The 13,465-nt window shown below is 35.9% G+C and overlaps 1 protein-coding gene across 1 annotated transcript; it reads right to left on the bottom strand.

Moving 5' to 3' along the window:
* Window positions 1–3,310: 3,310 nt before the first annotated feature.
* On the bottom strand, window positions 3,311–5,536 carry LOC121241931 (cytochrome P450 CYP82D47-like). The gene is made up of 2 exons (XM_041139791.1): window positions 4,532–5,536; window positions 3,311–4,150 (listed from the first exon to the last, which is right to left on the bottom strand). The coding sequence occupies exons 1-2, from the start codon at window positions 5,504–5,506 to the stop codon at window positions 3,521–3,523; spliced, it is 1,605 nt and encodes a 534-aa protein (XP_040995725.1). The 5' UTR covers window positions 5,507–5,536; the 3' UTR covers window positions 3,311–3,520.
* Between the last annotated feature and the right edge of the window lie 7,929 nt (window positions 5,537–13,465).

Below are 13,465 nucleotides of genomic sequence, written 5' to 3'. Positions count from 1 at the left end.
GTAAGAAGGAATCCCCGCCTCGGTGCAAGAGTTAAGGATAAAGGACTAAGATGACTAAATAATTGGTAGATGAAAGATTTGAAGTTATTGGACAAAAGGCGGAAGAGGTTCAGGGCCTTTACATTTCAGTTCGGGCAAGAAAGGAACCTTGTGATAAAAAGGACAGAGTGGTTCCGACGAATTCGTTGATTAAGGAAAGAATACTTGTTGAAGCCGATTTATCACCATATTCGAAACATCCAGGAAGTACAAATATGTATCGGGATCTTAAGAAGACTTTTGGTGGCAATGAATAAAGTGTGACATCGTCCACTTCATCAAGAAGTATGCCACTTATAAGCGAGTAAAGGCTAAGCAGCAGAGACCTGCCAAAAACTTGCAGCCCTTACCCATTCTAGAATGAAAGTGGGAGGACATAGTTAGAAACTTTGTTGTCGGATATTTTTTTTTATCGAAGGAGGATGGCACCTCCGAAACTTTATTAAAGAAATCTTTCACTTATGGCGAAGGAATGTCGTGGCAAAACAAACCAACCAGCCAAAAAACCCACCAAAATAAAACCACCAAAACAAACAGCAAAAACAAAATAACATATCCTTCCCCACCTAACAACGAATAGCAGGCAAACCCAACCCTCCAAACGTAAAAATGCGGTTTGGGTAATCATAGATTGACTAACCAATAGTACGCATTTTCTACTAGTTATGACCACAGACGCGTTTGGTAAGCTAAGTCGTTTGTACAAGAAGCAAATAAGCAGGCTTTGTGGACGTAGCAGTGTCCTAATTTTAATTTCCAAATTAACATACAGCTCATACAATTTCTTTTATGTTCTTAATTATTTAGGATGTGTTTAGATGTTAAACTGAGTTAAGTTATTTATGAATAGTAATGAGTTGAGATGGTAGAGTGAGTTTTGTGGGGTCCATCTAAGATGAGTTTAAATGTGTTTGGATGTTAAGTTGAGTTTAGATATATTTATGTGAAGTTGAAAAAAGTTGTAAGTCCCACATGTAAAGAAGTGTTGAATTGAAAAATGTTGTGGGTCCTACGTGTAAAAAAGTTTTGAGTTCAAATGCATTTAGTAATTAAGAATTGAGTGTTTAGATGTTAGACTCAACTTAAAATTAGAATAAATTAAGTTGATCTTAGTCGAGTCTATCAACCAAACGGGGTCTTAGATTCCATACCAATGAAAATCATGTGAACAAGAAAGATTTCATAATCAAGATGAGTGCTACATCCACAAAAAAAGTATACAAAAGTAATTTTATAACCTGATGTAACTTTACTTGATTTGTTAGATTTACTTTATAAGAAAAGTAATTTTACAATCTGATAGAGTATATCAAATCAAATCAATTTATAAGATTATTTTTAAAAATCTCTTTGTGGTTAGAAAAATTTTGAACGATTAATCTTTGCACACCTTAACAATTGAAGGTAATTTATGTGTCACATCAGTTGTTAAAATTGACCAAACAAATGGAATATCGTACTTTTTACCGGTTGTTTCTTATCTCATCATTTTGTGGTAATGCCAAATAGAAGTTGGCATGCATGGAGGCTCGAAAAATGAATTTGACAAAACATTAATGGGTTGAATAAGTTTGAAAATGTCATAAATTACAATTAATTGAAAGAAAGGGTAAACTTAGAAACGAGTTATATATGAATTATTAAAAAAGAGATAATTATATGTGAATGATAAACTAAGCTTTGAGTTTTCTATGTAATGTATAACAGTAAATTATATTAAAAGATTTTAAGTAGTACATGAATTACATACTGCATAGCTAGCTATCCAGCCGACGTGGATATTTTTATTAAATATATTTCATTAAAATAATTATAAATTTTAAAAGAAAAATAATACAATATCAAATTATAATTTTCTTCAAATAATTAAATATTAAGGACCAAAAGATAATTCAATGATGACAAATCCCACTTAAAAAATCACAAACAATATACACTTAATTTTTGAGGATTGACTGAACATATTATTATATCATATTATAAAATTATATGAACAAAATTATAAAAAATTAGAAAGCTACAAATGAAGACATGCAACCAAAGCACCAAACACAATTTTTTGTTCAATGCTTTAGAGGGCTAGGGCCCCCTCTCGCCCCCCGTTGGCTTCATCCATGGCTACTATATATTGACTTTAACTTAAAAATTTTCCTATTTTTAGCACTAGAAATCACTCTTTATTAAGAATACTAAAAATATAAAATGACTATGCGGAAGCACTTAAAAGTTTGTTATTATCAAAATCACAACTTAAAAGCTTTTTGCATGATTTAGGCCCATGCTACGCCTTCCCAGCTAGGCTAAGTCTTATTCTGCAGCTCTATTTTCATAAATATTCTTACATTGAATAGTAAAAAATAAATAAATAAAATTAGAATGTACCTCCCGAGCAGTTTCATTTTTGTTATTTAATCATTTAGATTCCATAACATATAGTTTTTTCATGTCATCACTTTGAGGTAATTTCAAATAGAATTTGGCTTGGAGCTCTAAAAGTTCAACGAATTTGACAAAACTATGGGTTTTGAATATAGTTATAGAGGCCTCGTGACAATAATCTCTGAATGCCCTCCTTGTAGCTATGGAAAAGTCCATAGTCCATAGTCTCCCCCAACTGTTTGATCAAAGATTGAAGTTTCCACAAAATTAGGACATTGACTCTTTATTTTTTCTCCTAGTCAACAAATATAACCTTTTGCTTAATTTCCTAAAGCCTTTTATTATCATCACTTGAGAATTTTGTTTTTGGCAAATTTTGACTATTTGCAACGACAAGCAACAGCTGCAAATAGTCATCATTTGCCGCAATTGTTTAATCCGCAAAAAACATTATATTTTTTGGTCGTTAAAATTGCGTCAAATGTGGCACGCAATTCTGTGGAAATGGCTTATTTCTGATGAAAAATGGGTATTTGTGGCAAATACACATTATTTATTTATTTTGATAACAAATACACATCATTTAATTTATATATACTTGTTTGAGCGATTCTAGGGAGAGATATTAGTTGAAGGAGTATAAATATAATTTTCCATTATCATAAAAGAAAATCCATTAAAGCAATGATCATGTATGGCTGCCTATAAAATTTTATTTCCGTACAAGCCTTTTTAGTGTATTCTTTTCTTTTTGCTTAAGATACATTCCTCAAGGAAACATACGAAACTATGATCCCCGGCCAACGATGCAATCTGAATGAGTATCCAATAGCAAATACGAGATTTAAATTTGGACAATAATCTTAACATGAGAACACGTACAATATTATATAAAAAGTGAACATTAATATTATATGAAAAGTGAACGTAATTTTTTTTTTTTCTGATGGAGTTCTCTCAGTTTCCAACAGATGTGATTTTTTTTTTTTTTTATTAGATGCACATATTGCCTGCATAAGATAAGCATCACTAGAACACACCTAGTTAAGCAATATGTATCATAGTTGTTCACACATAAGTTATTTAATATCTAGTACTCAAATTACACATGATATGATTGAGCAAGAAGGCGTGGAGTGAGATGGACTTCGAGTGGTGTTGCTTTCATGGAGGTAAGCCCAATGTCTTTCTCAACCATATCTATTGGTTCAGCTGATGGGGTTGAAATGTCAAAAGCATGGAGGAAGGTAGCAAGCATGAGTTGTGTAAGTTTTAGCGAAAGCGAGATTCCGGGGCAAACTCTTCTACCACTGCCAAATGGTAACAATTCAAAATTCTGACCCCTAACATTGATATCTTTGTGGGTAGTAAGGAATCTTTCTGGACGAAATTTGGTTGGATCCGGCCACACAAGTGGGTCTCGATGGATCTTTGCTAGATTAACAAGAAGGCGTGTGCCTGCCGGGACATGATAACCAGCCAAAGTACAATCTTCGGTGGACTCGTGTGGTAAAGTAAGTGGGGCTGAAGGGTATAAACGCATTGTTTCTTTGATGACAGCTTGAAGATATACTAGGTTTTTCACGTCTGAATCCTTCACTTGCCTTTCCTTGCCAACCTGGAGATCTAGTTCTTGTTGGACTTTCTCTAGAGCCTCACGGTTGTTGAGAAGTAGAGAGAGAGCCCATGTCAAGGTCCCGGATGTTGTATCTGTGCCCGCTAAGATAAGGTTCTGCAAAAGTGGCAAAGTTAGAGATCAATTAGAATATCCCATAAAGGTCACAGTCTAGTGGCCGGCGAGTAAAGAGAATTAGGAAGTACATTTGTACATATATGCAGCTTGATATCATAGAGTAGGGTTTCTAAATAGTTCACGTGAAACCTGAAGTGTAACAAATTGCTACTTCTAATATAGAAAACTAGCATTGCGCTGAGACACTAAGGTCATAGAAGAAATCACACTTTCAATTCTTAAAGCAATTACTAATCATGTTGTTATTTTCGTCTCATGGGGTCCTTTTTCTATATATGATGTTGCCAATGCATATGATACTAGACAATAGTGGATAATTGATTAATTATTTTGGTTAAAAAATATAATTAATGATCGTACCAGGCAAGTAGCTTTGGTGATTGTATCAGCATCAAAATTGGAAATCTCTCTGTTATCTGTGACAAAGGATAGCATGACATCCATAAAGTCTTGGTGTCCATTCTTCACCTCACTCGAGAGCTTTCTTTGTTTATGTTCTTCTAGCAAACCTTGAAGCACATGATCCACTTCTCTTGCGGATTTCTTCATGCCTCTCTGATCGCCACCCAAGTCCAACCACCTTAGATATGGAAGTGCATCCGAGACAACAAACTTTCCGGCGAACATGAAGAAATCTGTCAATTCCTTCCGGCACTGGAGATCATTTCCTTCATCCGCATTCTCGGTGCCAGCCAAAGCAAATCGCTTCCCTGCAACCATCCTAAATAAAGTGTTTAGCGTAATGTTGCCGAACCATCTGCTCATTTCCACCAACATGAGCTTGTTGTTATTGAGCAAGAGTTGATATGTTTCTCTTATAGATGTATTTACTTCTGATTCTCCTATGTGTTTGAACATCTCAACGCGTTGATCTGAAAGGAATTCGAGTGTGGTTATTCTTCGAACTTGGCGCCAATAGGAACCATAAGGGCTCAAAGCGAATGTGGCATAGTTATAGCCCATGAGTTCTGATACCATAGCTTTTGGACGGTTGGCAAAAGTTTTGTCTTTGGTAGTAAAACACTCTTTGGCTATCTCTGAATTGCTGACCACTATAGTTTTATGCACGCCCAACCTGATGGTGAAGATTGGTCCATGCTTGTCAGCCATATTACCCAAGGTTATATGGGCAGGTTTTGACCTTGCTAATAGGTGGAGGTGGCCGATTATAGGCCATGCACCACCAGCTTCTGGTGGAAGTGTACTTTGAGGTGTAGATTGTTGGGCTCTCCTGATCTTCCATAAGAGAAAGAAGAGAAAGACAAGCAAGCTGGAAAAGATGCTGGCCATGATACAAGTCATATTAAAGGTTGGGTACTGATATTGAAAGAGCATATAATTCCTTTCTGGTTGTGGATAGAGGTTTGGGAGGAAAGGGCTTATAGATATATATATATATATATAGATAAGTACGTGTATCTTTTCATTTTTTGGGATGTTCCAAATTAAACCTTTTACTCATTAATAATATATATATATATATTTATATATATAAAATTCGAATAGTGAAAATAGTCAGAAATCATGGCTCTTGATCATTCAACATACCCCGTTTTGATTTAGAGGTGAGTTGAGGTGAGTTCAGATGGTTTTAGATGAGTTGAATAAAATATTATTAGAATATTATTTTTAATATTATTATTGTTTTAAGATTTGAAAAAATTGAATTGTTTATTATATTTTGTATAAAAATTTAAAAAAATTATAATAATAAGATGAGATGAGTTGGGATAAATTTCAATCCAAACAAGACCTCAATTCTTATTCGGTGCATGAGCATGGCGCGCAGTACTGACAATTCCAAATTAAGAAATGGCGCAAAGTCAAGATCAATGCACCGCGTGCAATTGACAGCCATTCATTGACTCTCTCTCTCTCTCTCTCGGTTCAATAATGTATCAACATTATGTAGGGTGCTTCTACATTATGAATTGTAGGTCTAGAAGTCAATGAACGTGACAAGACTTGGAACAAGTTCAATTGCCACACGGTGTTGAATAGATCGAGGCTACCGCCACATGACTTCGCCCTCCGATCCAAAGTTAAATTTTTGCGTCACGACGACAATTAACGTCAGTACATTATATGGAATTCATGCATTCATGTGAAAATTCTGATCAGGCATTAGATTGTGTATCATGAAAAAATTAGTTTCGAGGGTCAGATTGAGAAAAACCAAATTTAATATTCATGTATATTGACTAACATACTGGCGGTCATAGAGGAGGCTATCCATGCCATTTCCCACTATGCAGTGTACGTTCAACCATGTCGAGTGTGTGCATTAACTTTGGTCACCTATTTTGCGGGGGGGCTGAGTAATTAACCCTGATAGTTGGTGGCGGGCGCGAGTGCCGACGCTAGTTACTTGAGCGTGTGCTAGACACGATTGCCTATTTTGTCGCCGCGAGGGGGGGGGGGGGGGGGGGGGGGACTAGTACTTGGCTTGAGCATGGTTCAACTTTCTTGTGCAACTGAGCTAGAGGCGCTCAAGTGAAGCTCGAGGTTGTCCCTAACTTAGTGATAATGAAGATCTAGTGTGCCCTACCAAGGGCTCGAGGGCGGTCTGTTTTGGTGAAGATAGAAAGTTGAGGTGCTCGAGGGTGACCATGCAGTTGGTGTTGCAGGTCAAGTGACTAATTTCCAAGCTTTTAGTGTGGTTGGGGTTAATCTCCATTGTGTGTCCTCTTTGCATTTTTAACTACCACAAGTGAGGAAAGTGGGTCATTTATCCATCTTTGTGTTCCTGGTTATTCATTCCTAGGGAGTCTCAAGAAGATTCGAGGAGTTTGTTGGGGAGAATCTCCAAAAACCAAACTTATTAGCGAAAATAAAATTCAAATAATGGGTTTTGAGATAGGGAAACCTGGGCCATGTAGCTACTTTCAATTTTTGCTTGACAGATACAGTTTGCCACATAGTATTTTTGCCTAATCAAGGCTGCCGTCTTTGAGTAATTTTTGTTTGATGCAGATCATCCGTTTGAGTTATTTTTTGCTTGATGGAGATTGTCTGTCTTTGAATATTTTTGTTTGGCGGAGGTCATTCATGTTTGAGTGATTTTTGTTTGACGGAGATTGTCTCGCTTGCGTACCCTCTTTGCTTTGGTTGCATGTATCAGAACTTATGGTTAAGCCTAGGACACTTGAGTGTCGTTATGACTAGCAATTAAAGTGTGTCGTTTATCAACTTTTTCATCGCCACATTCCTGTTTGTTTGATCTCTTTTAGAGCCTTCTAGAATTCTGAGGAGCTTTATGAGATAAGGACTCAAATTTAGACTTGTTAGCATAAGTTAGATTTAGATAGCAAGCTTAAGGGAAGAAACCCGAGTATTTTTCCATAGTTGGTAAACTTAAAGCTTAGTCCATGATTACTCCAGGATGGGGATCGACTTTAGTGCCTGCCACACTTGTTACTCATGGGCAAGCTCCATTGCCTGCCAACGATCTTTCCTTGTTGCTTTGAGAGAGCCTTGTTACTCGCCTCATACGTCAAGACCGTGCTGCTTAGGGGCGAGCTTTATTGCTCGCTTGTGAGCCTCCTTGTCGCTTGGGGCAACTTTTAGTGCTCACCTATGAGCTATGTTGTTTGCTAGGGCCTAGCTTTGTTTTTTATTGTTAGGATTAATTAAATATCTAGAGACAACTTTAAAATAGATTAGTGGAAGAAAATAACAAAAATTCAACAATCACATAAAGAACACTAAGATTTAAGTGATTCGACTTGAACAATAGCTTACGTATACTGGCGAGTCGATCTCATGGAATTCATTACCACAAAAATGGAGTACTAGAGAGAAATCACAAATCACTCCTCAATCCCAAAAGCCCCAATACACCCAATGAGCTCACAAAATGAGTTCTCTCTCTTTTCTCTATGTTTGGGCTGCAACACTATGCATTCCTTGTACAAAAACTATGTTTATATATGAAACGATGCAGGGACTAGGTTTTCCGAACATTCGCTCAAGCGATGTGTCAAGCGAGTGTTGAGTGAACAATCTATCTGGGGTTCACCCGAGCGGAGTGTCGAGTGAACAATCTGTCTAGGGTTCGCTCAAGCAGATGTCGAGCGAATAATCTATCTAAATTTTGCTGAAGTCAGGGGCGAGCCAAAGTTCACTCGAGCCAAGGTTGAGCCTTAGTCGAGCAAGGGTTGAGCCATGGTCGATCCATAGTCAAGTCAAGTCTCTGGAATGACGTTTTCAACAAGAAACCAAACTACCATTCCAACAAATCTCCACCTTGGCTTGAATTTCGTCAAACTTTAACAAAATAAGAGAATTCCACACCAAGAAGAAGGAAAAAAAAAAAACTCAATCAGAACACAACATTTATCATTAAAGAACTCAATTTCCATCCAAAAGTATTCAATTCCATAAACGACTTGACCAAATCATAGGCTTGGTCGTAATGAAGAATCTCAATCTCTTCTCACACAAAGACAAATGCACTACAATATAGATTGCTTACTTCAACAATGACTTCCGAATACACTTGAAGGCTAACAACAAATATTCTCTACCAAAGCAAGAATGCCACAAATTCTACATGAGCATATTCTGAAGGTGGCCAAACTGTCTCCTCTATCTATACGACCAAACTGCATACTTGCTCTCACCATGAGCCAATTCCAAAATTAAAATCATGTTCATTTCCAATAAAATAATCTAGGGTACCATATGCACTGTATTGTGAAGCTCTTCTAGCAACTCCAACTCCCTTGGTCAATAGATGTTTAAAAATCATGGGTTCAAGTCCACGTGCGTCTTTAGTAAAATATTGTGGATGTTAAAAAGGCTATAGCAATCATGGTAGTGGAGTTTCATTTTCAACCTTGATAATTCTTTTTGGCCCTTGATTTCAAATGTGGGCAACTTTGTCTTGTTGAGACTAGTGGTATTGTGCTAGCTCTATCAATGGTAGTACTTTGAATGGCGAGGAACCGAAGATTTTTTGTTGGTTTTCTCATATTTAGAGTTTGTTTTTTGGAAGAAGTGAATTGAAGATTCCACTCATAATTCGTAATTGATATATATATATATATATATATATATATATATATATAAGTTGGCTTAATTGATGATCAAGTCATCCTTGATTAGATATTAGGATCTCAAGTAGAAAATAGGTAGACACATAATTCGATACTATAAATTCTAATGAGCATTTGAAGCCGATCGAAGAAACAACACAAAAAACAATAAAAATTATAGACTCCATAGTATGTAATTATCTTTCTCAGTTGAGACTATCAAACTTGAATATTATTTTATGAGATTTTTTCCTGACCCAAAATCTCCTTCAATTATAACGGGACATTTGAGTAAGAATAGATGGTAGACAAATCTTTGAATAATTGTTAGAAGAAAACCATGTCAATTAAAATAGCACGAATTATTAACACTTTGTACTCAATAGATCATCATATTGATTATGAGAAGTGAGAGTTTTCAAGAAACAGAACACAAATGAGTAATCAACGCTATTGATCATAATTGTCACACTGTGGTGGTCTTTCCTGCAGTTTCGTCTATGAGAGCTGTAGACCTTGACGTAGATATATCCTAAGAGAATTATCTCGAAGAAGGACCAGCCCAGGTGGAAGAATAGCCACAGAGGTCCATCTCTATTAGTGTTTATCTTGTTCAAGATTTTTATTATAGTTAGTAGATGAACCGGTTTAGTACATGCTGATGATAGTGAGGAAGTTATGATGGTCTGTAACTATATTTGGGAAGAAGTGACTTTGACTTATAGAGCCATTTGTCACTTAGGTACTAGTGAAGTAATAGGACATGATCTTTAGAAGTATAGGTTTGGATCCTTGAGCATTATAAGATTGAACGTAGTGAGTGGGTAAGAGTCGACGAGAACGTAATTGATTTAGGTTTGTGTGGTAGGGTTTCATTATGGTGCGATCGAGAGTTCCACGTAATGGATGACTAGGGGCAATCACATAGGGAACAACCTTGTGATGATGTAAACTACGCATTAGCCTGAGTGATAGATTCTATAGTGGACGTGCTACAATAGCAACAGGAGTACATCCAACATTTAGTTGCAATTGCTGCAAGTTAACCACCCACATGCCGAACAACGAGGTTGTATGTAGAAACAGTTCCTGGCCTATTGATATCCAAGGTTCTTTGGAAATGAAGGACCGGCAAAGGTGGAGAGTTGGATAATAGATATTGAAAGGATTTTTTAGGTGTGCAGTTGCATGGTGTAACAGCCTTCAAAACATTCAATTGATGAATTTCTTTGTCTTAGTAAGGTCGTGAAATTTTGAAAAGATTTCATGAATCGAGCAACATCTTAGGTCTTAGTCTGTCAGCATAGTTGGTTTTCTACCAGTTATGGTGACATAAGTGACTTTTTAATTATTTGAGGTACTTAGAAGTATGAGTTTAAACAAATTGCACCATTAGTCTTAGATGATTATTTAGAATTTTACAGTGCAATAATACGTTTTTCATTTTCCGAATGAAAAGTGTTTGGAAATGCCTTTTCATTTATTTGGGGTACTTAGGAGTTGAATTTTGTGAAATGAATTGCACATCTAGACTACTATGATTACTTAGGATTTTATGGTACAATATTTATTTTTACAACTTTTCGGGTGAATTGTAACACCAGTGATAGCGTCATGTGGTACCCAGGCCAGTTGTTTCGTAAATCACCATGTGGATTGTCCAAATCAATCCTGATGAGTCTTATTGGACACCTACCAAGTTTTTAGCCACATTTGGAGAATAGTGTAGGACACTTGGCACTAAGAAGAACCATGACATGGAAATGTGAAGAAAGGGAAGGAAAATCAAGTAGTGTGATCTTGCCATAAACACTATTCCATGCAACCAAACACTTGGTGGCCAACTAAAAGAGGGTTTCAACCCTAGTGAAATGCTAAACCTTTGAGATCCAATTGAAACCCCAAAAGCCATGGTGGAAACCCTAACCCCAAATAGTTTCCCCAAATCCTATTTGGCTTGTTTTAGTGTAAGTGGTTAATAAGTTGATTAAATCACTTCCACATGCTATTAACCACTAAACTTCACGCTATCACAACCTCTTTTATTCTTTTATATCTTGGTAGTTTCATTGGGCCAAGAAGAATTAAAATTGGGCTTGATAGAAACTAAAACCCCAAACCAAACCCTCTTTAAACCTTAAAGTATAGCCATTCGGTCAAGGCCCATTTAGGCTCATTAAAAAGCACCACCAAGGCAAAGCTTCTTGACTAAGTTTTCCTCCACTTTCCTAAGTGTCTTATGGTTGCTAATGTCAACCCAAATAGTAGTTGATGGGAGGCCAAACCATCGCCCCTTTTGGCAACAACAGAATACCATGGTCTGAGTTGCCCATGGATTTGCTCTTAGTTTTGGCTAAAAAAACCTCATAAATTGTTCATTCACACATCCCCCATCAGCCCTCTCCTCCTACAAAGGACGTCTATGCCAGCCCCTTCACTACTCAAGTAGCAGTTTCTGTTGCTGATTTTGCTTGAATTTTTCGATTCCATTGTAAGTATATTCTCACGAAACTTCCTTCATGGCACATGGGTGATTTTTAGATTCCTTTCAATGATGTATTTTTTTTTGTGATTTTTTGTGGAGCATTGGTTGGTGGAAAATGAGTTTGAACACACAAAGGTCATAATGGGCAACAATTTGGATGATGTTGTGAAATCTTGATATTTTGGTGAAGTTTTTGTGTTAAAGTTAGGTTCGGATATTGATATGATGAAATGATAACACATTTTTATACATGTCATGAGTTGATCCAAAGCATGTTAGCATGTTTATGTAAGAGTTATACAAGTTTTTGGGAGTTGAAACTGGAACAAATAAAACAATTTCTGTTTTGAGGTTATGATTATATTTGGTTCTTGAAACATAGTCAAATGGCTATGAAATTCTTAAGAATTTCATTTAGATGTAAAGAGTCATTTTTTGAAGAGGGTTGGATTAAGTAATTGGTTGGAAGCATGTTATGCATGAAAAGGTTCAATTTAGGCATGAATTGAAGCTCAGGTATGCTTGATATTTTGTGAAGTTTTTGCCATATGATTTTTAGTTTTAATTCAAAGATCATGCTCAGAACTTGACTATGAACCATGTGGTTTTATTCGTTAAGGTTAACTTGATGAAGTCTTAGATTTAGTGTCTTTGTACTAAGTCAAAATCATATGATACTCTGTTTGAACTTAATGAGCATGCCGATTGGTATTATGATGGTTTTTATGATTTTGGTTGTTGTTCAAGCATGATCATTACTTAGGTGGATTTATAAATATGTTAAAAGTGGGTTTATGGACTTTTGGTGTCCTTGAAGTTTATTAGAAAGGTAATAGACAAAGAACATCAAGGAGTTGTTCTGTTTGTGCAAGACTTGGTGTTTTCAGCACTTTTCTTGACATGAGGAGTTTAGATTTTTGCGTTATCATTACTTTGATGTGTTGGTAGATTTTAGAGTCTAGAATATGATTTTTATGTTGCATAAATCATTTTAAGTATATGGTTTGAGGCTTGCAAGAATTGCAACAAAAATCAAGACTTTTGCCTTTATATGAATCGGCCAATGCATGGTTCATATAGTTGTGATGTGTTTTAAACATTTTTTATTAGATATTTGAATTTAGGACAAAAGAATTACAACAAAAATTAAGACTTTTGCCTTTTTTTTTTCATGAGAAATGTAGATTTTGGTAAGATTTAGAGTTAGAATGCAAAATCCTTAATTTAGGGACAAAATGGACATTTTCCACAAGTAGAGGGGTAAAATGAAAATTCTTTCGTAAGACAGTAAATTTTATTTTTCTAAGTATTTAGTGGCATATTCTAACCCTTAGAAATATCTCGTTTCAGTTCATGATCTTTTTACACTCGCTTAACGTTACGCAACGCTTTCACTTTACGTGAAAAATCAGTAAATTAGCTTCTAACTTACTCGCGGTGTATTTACGTATGCATGGTGGTAAGATTATACTATTTACATTCACGTTCATTTTTACCAATGTTAGAATAAGCTTCTAACTTACTCTCTCTCTCTCTCCTGTCAAGAATCTCCAAAGCTTCTCTTAGCTTTCCATTTGCTTAGAGTCCATGAATTAAAGTGGTATGAGTTATCATATTAGGCCTATGTCGTTTTCCAATCATCATCTCCAAGAGCTCCATTGTAACAATCCGCTAGAAATTCAATAGTGAAATTTTTTTAAGATTACAAACCTCGTAAAAATTTCGTAAGTTGTCACAAATCGACCAAATCGTGTAGATTTTAGTCTGTCAGCA

Source organism: Juglans microcarpa x Juglans regia, chromosome 8D, assembly GCF_004785595.1.
Source record: "Juglans microcarpa x Juglans regia isolate MS1-56 chromosome 8D, Jm3101_v1.0, whole genome shotgun sequence".
In the NCBI taxonomy this organism is placed as follows: Eukaryota; Viridiplantae; Streptophyta; class Magnoliopsida; order Fagales; family Juglandaceae; genus Juglans; species Juglans microcarpa x Juglans regia.
Note: the sequence above shows the minus strand (reverse complement) of the source record. Positions and strands in the feature narration are given on the sequence as shown.

What these genes read in the sequence shown, in the direction of transcription:
- LOC121241931 (XM_041139791.1), bottom strand. Translation starts at nt 5,506, where the DNA reads ATGCTCTTTCAATATCAGTACCCAACCTTTAATATGACTTGTATCATG. An exon ending in TCACCAAAGCTACTTGCCTG is followed by an intron (nt 4,151 to 4,531) that starts GTACGATCATTA and finishes CCACTTTTGCAG; the next exon opens with AACCTTATCTTAGCGGGCAC.